Source organism: Pongo pygmaeus, chromosome 2 (assembly GCF_028885625.2).
Source record: "Pongo pygmaeus isolate AG05252 chromosome 2, NHGRI_mPonPyg2-v2.0_pri, whole genome shotgun sequence".
NCBI classification, from domain to species: domain Eukaryota; kingdom Metazoa; phylum Chordata; class Mammalia; order Primates; family Hominidae; genus Pongo; species Pongo pygmaeus.
Window position 1 is genome coordinate 80,401,483 of NC_085930.1, and position 9,909 is coordinate 80,411,391.

Genomic DNA, 9,909 nt, shown 5'->3' on the forward strand with positions numbered 1-9,909 from the left:
AAGCTACTCTGGGCCGACTGTGGTGGCTCACGCCTGTAATCCCAGCACTTTGGGAGGCCGAGGCAGATGGATTACGAGGTCAGGAGTCAGCCTGGCCCATGTGGTGAAACCCCATCTCTACTAAAAATACAAAAACTAGCCAGGCATGGTGGTGCGTGCCTGTGGTCCCAGCTACCAGGGAGGCTGAGACAGAAGAATAGCTTGAACCTGCAGGCGGAGGTTGCAGTGAGCCGAGATCACACCACTGTATTCCAGCCTGGGCAACAGGGCGAGACTCCGTCTCAAAAAAAAAAAAAAAAAAAAAAAATTGTGGCATATTCATACGACATATCTACTCAGAAATAAAAAGAAATACAAACTATGTTGAATAGAAGAAGCCAAAGAATACATACTGTATGGTTCCATTTACATAAAATTCTAGAACTCACAAACTAATCTACATTGACAAAAAGTTTCTTGGAGGGAAGGAAGCACACACAGGGAGGGAAGATTACAATGAGGCATGAGCAAACTTCTGGGAGTAATGAATGAACATGTTCACAGTCTTGACTGTTGTGATGGTTTCCTGAGTGTAGATATTATAACTTAGCAACTTGTACATTTTGAATAAATACAGTGTATTGTATGTCAATTATACCTCAAAAACACTGCTTTTTTTTTTTTTTGAGACAGAGTTTCACTCTTGTTGCCCAGGCTGGAGCACAACGTCGTGAGCTCGGCTCACTGCAACCTCTGCCTCCCTGGATCAGGTGATTTCCCGAGTAGCTGGGATTACAAGCATGCACCGCACCCGGCAAATTTTGTATTTTTAGTAGAGATGGGGTTTCTCCATGTTGGTCAGGCTGGTCTTGAACTCCCGACCTCAGGTGATCCGCCCGCCTCAGCCTCCCAAACTGCTGGGATTACAGGCGTGAGCCACCGCACCCAGCCAGTAACACTACTTTTTAAAAAAGGACTCAAAAGAAGAATTCAAGACAAAATGATAAGTACTGAAGATATGCAAAGATGCAGCAATATAGTCTCCCTCCCCTCCCCAACAAAAAAACCAAAGACAACAATCCAATCACTTTCTTGAAATATTTAATATTTTTTAAAAATTTAAAAATTCATATTGAAAGACTATACCACCAGTGTGTAGATAAGTGGATTAAAAAAAAAAAAGACCACACCATACACCTGAGTACAATGACTCCAAAATATCCAACATTGATTTTCAAAATGCTTTTAAAGATCTAGTCTAGAAAAACCACTGTATTTTAGCCGGGCGCAGTGGCTCACACCTGTAATCCCGACACTCTGAGAGGCAAAGGCAGGGAGATCACGAGGTCAAGAGTTTGAGACCAGCCTGGCCAACATGGTGAAACCCTGTCTCTACTAAAAATACAAAAATTAGCCAGGCATAGTGGTGGGCACCTGTAATCCCAGCTACTGGGAGGCGGAGGTTGCCGTGAGCCGAGATGGCGCCACTGCACTCCACCTTGGGCAACAGAGCAAGACTCCGACTCCACACACACACACACACCACACACCCCACACACACACGCGCACACACACACACCCCACACTGTATTTTAAAGAAAAAAAATCTTTTAGGAAGGTAGGCAAAAAGAGTGGGCAGTTTATAAGGTAAAAAAAAATTATCAGATGTTAACAGCTGGCCAGGCACGGTGACACCTCTGCAATCCCTGCACTTTAAGAGGCCAACGTAGTGGGCAGATCACTTGAGCTCGGGAGTTCGAGCTCAGGAGACCAGCCTAAAAACATGGTGAAACCCCATCTCTACAGAAAACACAAAAATTAGCCAGGTGTGGTGGCATGTACCTGTAGTCCCAGCTACTGGGAAGGCTGAGGTGAGAAGACAGAGTTTACAGTGAACCAAGATTGCATCACTGCACTCCAACCGGGGCAAAAGAGCAAGACTCTGTCTCAAAAATAAATAGATTTTAACAGTTTTATTGAGGGAAACAATAGAATAAACAAACTTAAGACACTCAAGGATAGAAAATGTGAACCAAAGATTTTATCTCCAGTCAAAGTGACCTTCAAGATTAAAGGGCACATGCCAGGCATGGTGGCTCATGCCTGTAATTCCAGCTCTTAGGGAGGCACAGATGAGAGGATAGCCTGAGTCCAGGAGTTTGAGACCTGCCTGGGCAATATAGCGAGACCCCATGCTCAACAAAAAGGGGAAATAAAAAGGGGGGCAAAAAAAAAAAAAAGAATAAAAGGCACAGACAACATACAACACATACACATAAGAACTCCAGGCCGGGCACGGTGGCTCATGCCTGTAATCCCAGCACTTTGGAAGGCCGAGACGGGCAGATCACTTGAAGTCAGGAAATCGAGACCAACCTGGCCAACATGATGAAACCCCATCTCTACTAAAAATACAAAAGTTAGGCCAGGCACAGTGGCTCATGCCTGTAATCCCAGCACTTTGGGAGGCCAAAGCAGGCAGATCACCTGAGGTCAGGAGTTCAGGACCAGCCCAGCCAACATAGCGAAACTCCGTCTCAACTGAAAATACAAAAAAGTAGCCGGGTGTGGTGGCATGCACCTGTAATCCCAGATACTCAGGAGGCTGTGGCAGAAAAATCGCTTGAACCCAGGAAGTGGAGGTTGCAGTGAGTCAAGATTGGCGCCATTGCACTCCAGCCTGGGCAACAGAGCAAGACTCTGTCTAAAAAAAAAAAAACTCCAGAAATATTGTTTCAATTAGCCCCTTTTCAATAATCTATTAAAGAATAAGCTTCATTCAGACAACCAAACTAACTAGAGACAGAGACAATACAATGACAATGACATAAAGACTGGTTGTAGGCATGAGATATATACCTACTGTAAAACTAAGATTGACAGTTAAAAGGGAAAGTCGGCCGGGGCAGTGACTATGTCTGTAATCCCAGCACCTTTGGAGGCAAAGGCAGGCGGAGGATCATTTGAGGCCAGGAGTTCGAGAACAGCCTGGTCAACATGGCAAAACCCCGTCTCTACTAAAAACACAAAAATTAGCCAGGGAATGGTGGCACGTGCCAGTAACCCCAGCTACTCAGGAGGCTGAGGCACAAGAATCACTTGAACCCAAGAGGCAGAGGTTGCAGTGAGCTGTGATCGCACCACCGCACTCCAGCCTGGGCAACAGAATGAGACTCTGTCTCAAAAAAAACAAAAGGGAAAATTATGTAACAGCAATATGCTCAGACAATGCAGACAGAAAAACTTTTAAATGGGGGCTAGAAATAGAGAATATGTAAAAAAAATTTTAACATTCCTAGTAATTATATTGGTGGCAGTAATATTCGCATTATTATTTTAGACTTTCTGATGTGTAATGTTGGTTACAGTCAGTAATTACAAGACATCCTGATTCTATCATACCCTGCCTGTGTTCTTGAGAGAACCAGGATTTTTGGTATGCAAAAAGTTATAAAAACTCTGGGCCGGGCACAGTGGTTCACACCTGTAATCCCAGCACTTTGGGAGGCCAAGGTGGATGGATCACGAGGTCAGGAGATCGAGACCATCCTGGCTAACACAGTGAAACCCCATCTCTACTAAAAATACAAAAAAATTAGCCAGGCATGGTGGCGCATGCCTGTAATTCCAGCTACTCAAGAGGCTGAGGCAGGAAAACTGCTTGAACCCAGGAGGCGGAGGTTGTAGCGAGCCGAGATCGCGCCACTGCACTCCAGCCTGGGTGACAGAGCGAGACTCCGTCTCAAAAAAAAAAAGAGGAAAACCTCTATGCACTCCCATGTTTACTGCAGCACTATTCACAACAGCCAAAATATGAAACAAGCTCAGTGCAATGGCTCATGCCTTGTAATCTTTGCACTTTGGGAGGACTGCTTGAGGCCAGGAGTTGGAGATCAGTCTAGGCAACATAGCAAGACCTTGTCTCTACAAAAAAAATTATAAGTTAGCCAGGCATCGTGGCATGTACCCTATCTGTAAGTCCTAGCTATTTAGGAGGCTGACGCAAGAGGATCCCTTGAGCCTAGGAGTTTGAGGTTGCAGTGAGCTATGACTGAGTTGCTGCACTAAAGCCTGGGCAACAGCAAGACCTTGCCTCAAAAATACATTTTTTTTAAAACAAGGAACCTACCTGAGTTCCCATCAACGGATAAGAAAATGTGGTATACTATTCAGCAATAAAAAAGAATTAGATCATGTCATTTGCAACAACACGGAGGGAACTGTAGGCCATTATGTTAAGTGAAGTTAAGTCAAGCACAGAAAGACAAACATCACGTTTTCACATATGTGGGAGCTACAACAGTGGATCTCACAAAGGTAAGAGTCTAAAGACTGGTGATTACTAGAGACTGAGCAAGGAACAGGAGAGATAAAAGGGGGGAAAAAAGAATATACATGTATTTATTACCACCAAACTGTACACTTAAAATGGTAAAGATGGGGCCGGGGGCGGTGGCTCACGCCTGTAATCCCAGCACTTTTGAGAGGCCAAGGCGGGTGGATCACGAGGTCAAAAGATCGAGATCATCCTGGCCAACATGGTGAAACCCTGTCTCTACTAAAAATACAAAAATTAGCTACTCGGGAGGCTGAGGCAGGAGAATCGCTTGAACCCGGGAGGTGGGGGTTAAAGTGAGCCAAGATCGTGCCACTACAATCCAGTGTGGTGTAGAGCGAGACTCCATCTCAAAAAAAAAAAAAAAACAAAACAAACAAAAATGGTAAAGATGGTAAATTATATAAGTGTGCAAGTGTGCGTGTGTGTGTTTGAGACAAGGTCTTACTCTGTTGCCCAGACTGCAGTGTGGTGGCACAATCACAGCTCACTGCAGCCTCAACCTCCCAGGCTCAGGTGATCCTCCTACCTCCTCCTCCCAAGTAGCTGGGAGTAGCTGGGACTAAGGCACATGCCACCACGTTAGGCTAATTTTTTGTATTTTTTGTAAAGACAGGTTTCACCATGTTGCCCAGGCTGGTCTCGAACTCCTGGGCTCAAGTGACCCTGGGCCACCTGCCTCGGCCTCTCAAAGTTCTGGGATTACAGGCATGAATCACCGCACCTGGCCAGTAAATTATATAAATATATTTTACCTAAACAAAAAAAAAACTTTTGAAAACACTGTATTCCTGATTCTGAATTGCAAGTTTTAGTATTTTATCTAGCTGAGTAATAATAAACATCTCTACCACTAGGATTGTAGTCTTGAAACACCATTTCCCACTAAAAGGCAGGTCTTCTTGAGAATTATCTGATTCACATCTGGGGCAGGAAATGAGCTTGGAAAATATTCTTATACCAGAGAATAAGGATACCATCAAAGACTACTAAGGTCATGTCAAAAGGACTCTGGAGCCAACTGGAAAAGGCTACTACTGGCCAAATGGGAGACAACTTGACCGTCAAAAAAGATAATAATTGCAACTCAAACCCATCAAATACCTTTAAATCCATGACTGAAATGCATCAAGTGTTTAAATTCATGATTGAAACACGCCATATGTTCCTGTTTATTCAGCGCATACTATGTATTTAACATGATGTCAGAAACTACGTCAACCTTCAGAAGAGTGTATTCTTTCCAACATAAAAACAATTTTTTGAAGTGGCCAGAAACAATTCACTTGGGGATTAATTATTTTAGTTATATACATATATAGTTTCCCTCTTCACATCAATTTAGTATGTCTTGGCATCTTTCCTAACTTCCTACATCAGATGTTTACAGGTAATTTTAATAGACTAAGAAGTAAAAATGTTCAAATTTTTCCTACAACCTCCTCCATTGTAAAAGCCTACACTTACAATTCTAAAACATCTCTAAAGCTGAAAACAAGTGTCAAATCAATTGTCTTTTAAAAAGAAAACTAAGTAGCCTGTTGGGGGGGGGGGTCACTGATTTTAATCCATAAACAGTTTCACATGCTACTTCTGTTAATGCTTTCTTACTATAATGCATCAGTGAAAATAAAAACAACTATGAAATTTTTTTTTGAGACAGGCTCTCACTCTGTCACTCAGGCTGCAGTACAGTGGCACCAACCATCATGGCTCACTGCAGCCTCAACCTCCCAGGTTCCAACAATTCTTCTGCCTCAGCCTCTGGAGAAGCTGGGACTATAGGCATGTACCAACACACTCAGGTAACTTTTAAATTTTTTGTCCTGAGCTCAAGTGATCCACCGTTTCCCAAAGTGCTGAAATACAGGCATGAGCCACCACATCCGGTGGAAATGCTTATCTTAAGCAATCCACCCATCCTAAAACATCAGAAAAGTCTAAATTGCTGTTCTTTAAATTTTCATTCTCATTCTCTTGTTACAATCTCACATACTAGACAAAGCTTAGTTTAGCCATAAATGGGTAACAGAAATTCTGCAAATGTCAGTATCAAAGATATGCCATGTTGATAAAAAGAAATCAAAGCTTAAAGCTAAATGCATAAACACTGGCTGCTATTTACATAATAAAATAAAAAATATTTTCCAAATTCCATTGAATATAAGAATCTAAGTACACCAATCATTTCAGTATAAAACATGCTTAGTGAATATATAGACACCTAATAAAGGGTGGGGGATTGGGAATTTTAAGTCCTCTTCTACCAGGATAAAATAACTGTCCAAAAAAAATCAGATAACTTCCCCAACCACTTGGTGTTCCAGTAAGACAGGATATTGAAAAGCTATCTTTTAGAAGCTTTCAACTATTTATACATTTATAGGCAATGTACTTTATCAAAAAGGGAAAGCAGTGTGTACAAACCTGATAAACTGAATAAGAGGTTTTAAGTACTCATCTCCAAAGTTTGATAAAATCTTGTATATCAAAAAACAGCCAAAAGTAAAATGCTATTTGGCTTGACATTGTTGACAGGGCTAAGTCTGTGCCGACTAGCAATTCAAGAGGAATAGTGGCAGTCTAAGCATTTGTTTTAGGGATTAATTTATTTTTGAAAGATGGCACGTGGTCATTTTTAGGCTTATCTATATAAGCACAAATTAACAGTTTTATATTGTTCTAAATCAAGACGTTCTATATGAAACCCTAACGCGAAGGTAAACATGGCTCCCCCACGAGAGGGTCCCATTTTTTAATGTAATAAATAGAAATACAAGATTGAACACATCACAGTGTCGTTCTCAAAATGACTGGTATATTTTAATAGAATACTAAGGAGATTCAGCTTGCAGGCATGACCATTAAATCAAGCACTGAGGCAGCAAAGGTTTTTTCTTTCTAAAATTAGGCCAGTTGTTAAAAGACTAGGCTACAGCCATAAGCAAATATTGTGAGAAATGAACACTTGCTAATAATAAAGCCAGAGAAATTATACAATACTTGCTGAAAGCTACACTCATACTGGGCAGATAACCCACTTATTAACACTGAAACCATAGAAACCTACCCCTTTCCTGCTGCCCCAGCCCCCACCCAAAGACTACAAAAAGAAGTCATCAAAGATGCACTGTCCTCTACAAATAAACTTAGCCAGATTGTGTCTACCACACAAACTGCAAAACAATGACCTGGAATGTTCCTTCTGAACACAGCCCTAACTTTATAGTGTAAGTTTCAGATTCAGAACATTTGGAAACGAGCTTAATAAAATGTTGAGCATATGTAACAAGTTAGCTATCTTAGAAAGTCTACAGGTCAAAACTGTAGCATCTGGAATTTGTCAGATAATCACAGAGTCCTCAAGACGATAAACAGAAGTGACACTTTAAACACCTACATATGCAAATACGACCAAAAAAAGGCTGGACACACAACAGTATGAGAAAATACCACCAAGACTCTGAAAGAGAATCAAAGCCACAAAATTCTAGGAATAAGCCTATTTGTTATGGCCAAAAAGGGTCATAATGGAATAGGCATTCTTCCTTTCTCTGGCTCGTTAAGACTAATACATTCTCTAAGCGTGCCAAAGCCTAGCTATAAAGAAAATTTTAACATACACAAGTTTTTAAAATCCATTAGAGACCATGTATAGGGTAAATAAGTGTATACGTTCTTTAAATGTAAATTTATATACAAATTATTTAAATGACCAGGACTTCTACAATTTAGAATGAATTATTTAATTATCCCAAAATACACTTTTTTCCCTTTCCTGAGCAACTCTGAATAATGCACTGGTCTATAACGACAAATGCATGTTTTCAACTCACATTGTTTCTCCAGTCTTGGCTACATGACAAAGAAACTGATCCAGGACAGGACAAACTTCCTTTTTCCCCCTCTTCTCAAAATCTAGATAAAGGAAGAAAAAAAATGTTATCAGTTTTCTCAAAAGCGCTCTAAAAACAAACTTTCCTCCTAGTCCTTTCCCTTATTAAGAATCAATTAAATACAAAATTAAAAAAATAAGGCCTCTCAACCAAATAACTAACCACCTCAATCCTCCAAGTTCTACTTCCAACATGTCACCCTCTTTACAGATAACAAGAATCCTCCTAAAGGGGGCACTCAACTTCACAAACCATTTTTAACGCAGTGCTTCTCGAAGTGTGGTCCGGGGATACACCAGCATTATATTAAGCTGGGAATCCAGTGAAAATAAAAATCCCCAGGCCCCGACTCCCACCAATTGTTTATCTAAGTCCATAAATCTGCCTTTTTAAGAAACACCAACTATCCCAAGTAGCCGTCCCCAAATGATTCTGTATGTCAAAGAATAATTCTCAAAACGCTGAAATCCCTCTATTCGAAGTTTGAAAGCCACTGTTCTCAAGCCTGTTGCGTGGAAGGCATGCAATCAAGAACAGTGAAGACAACCACCTTGAAATTAGGGCGCGGAAGGATGACTTCAAAAGCCCTGAAAAAGGCATCCTGAGACAACTTAAAAGTTGCGATGCCACCCCCTACCCCCGCCCCCACCAACCTTTTACTTTTTCTCCCACCCCAACGCCTAGCGTGCGGGTAGCCTGGTGGAGAAAGGAGGATGTCTGGGAGGGAGGGGGTCTGCGGGTCCACGACTCGTCCCCTGAACGGGTGGGAGAAAGACTGGGGCCCCCGCAAGAGCTTCCCCGGCTCCCCTCCCCCAGCCCAGACGCCGGCGGCCGACACAAAGCCAGAGCGGGGCGGGAGGGAGCTGCCCACAGGGCTCCCCGCCCCTGGGGAGGTGGAGGGGGATGGGAGCCCGGGAAGCACTCTCCCCACGCCGCGCCCGGCCCCGGTCCTCGGAACCATCCGCCCTGAAAGGAGAGAAGAGCGAGCCGGAGAAGGTGAGGGGGAATGGAGAGGGGGCAGCTACCCCCACCTTTCAGCGCCTCCTGGAGCCTCTCGACGTCCATGGCTTCCCGGAGTCCCTCACAGCCTCCGCCTCCCTCCGCGGGTCTCTTGGGGACCGGAACGCCTCCCCCCACCCCCCCGACGCCCTCCCCCTCCCTCGCACACACTCCGGCACGCAGGCGACCGGGGGGGGGAAACGAAGGGAGCCGGGGGAAGCGTGCGAGAGAGCGAGACCGACAGAGCGAGCACCTCCCCAAGCCGCTACCACCAACCCTCCAACATGGCGCCCGGCACGTCACCGCGCGCACGCTCCCTGCCGCCGTCCTCGCTCCCGCCGCGCGCTCCGGCCCGGAACCCGAGAGCGCGTGCGCGGCAGAGGTGTGACGCTGGGGCCCCAGTGGCGGCTGCGTCCCGGCGGCTGCCCGAGCCCCGGCCCTGTGCCCACGCTCCGCGGAGCTGAAGACTGGACGGTCAGGCGAGAGGGTTGCAGGCGGACTCCTAGGCTTTGAATCCCTGCCATTTGCTCTCTGTGTGAACTTAAGCTACTTACTTCGCCTCTGTGAGCCTCATTTTCCCCATCTGTACAGTGAGGGCACTGGTACCGATGCCCTATGCAGTTGTTGTGAGAATTCAACGAGAAGTATACACTTCACGTTCAGAATGCGCCTAAAAAACGTTCAACGAGGCCGGGCAGG

General features: G+C 44.1%; 1 protein-coding gene across 3 annotated transcripts in view; it reads right to left on the bottom strand.

The window, feature by feature from the left end:
- Window positions 1-9,558, bottom strand: part of PPP4R2 (protein phosphatase 4 regulatory subunit 2) — a 70,155-nt gene extending 60,597 nt beyond the window's left edge. The window contains exons 1-2 of one of the 3 annotated variants that reach the window (XM_054479566.2): window positions 9,243-9,558; window positions 8,152-8,233 (exon numbers count right to left, since the gene is read on the bottom strand). In XM_054479566.2, the coding sequence (XP_054335541.1) occupies window positions 8,152-8,233; window positions 9,243-9,276 (116 nt within the window). In that variant the 5' untranslated portion in view covers window positions 9,277-9,558. Of the gene's footprint in view, window positions 1-8,151; window positions 8,234-8,864 lie in introns of all 3 variants that reach the window. The other 2 variants (XM_063661837.1, XM_063661836.1) reach the window with 2 other exon arrangements.
- Between the last annotated feature and the right edge of the window lie 351 nt (window positions 9,559-9,909).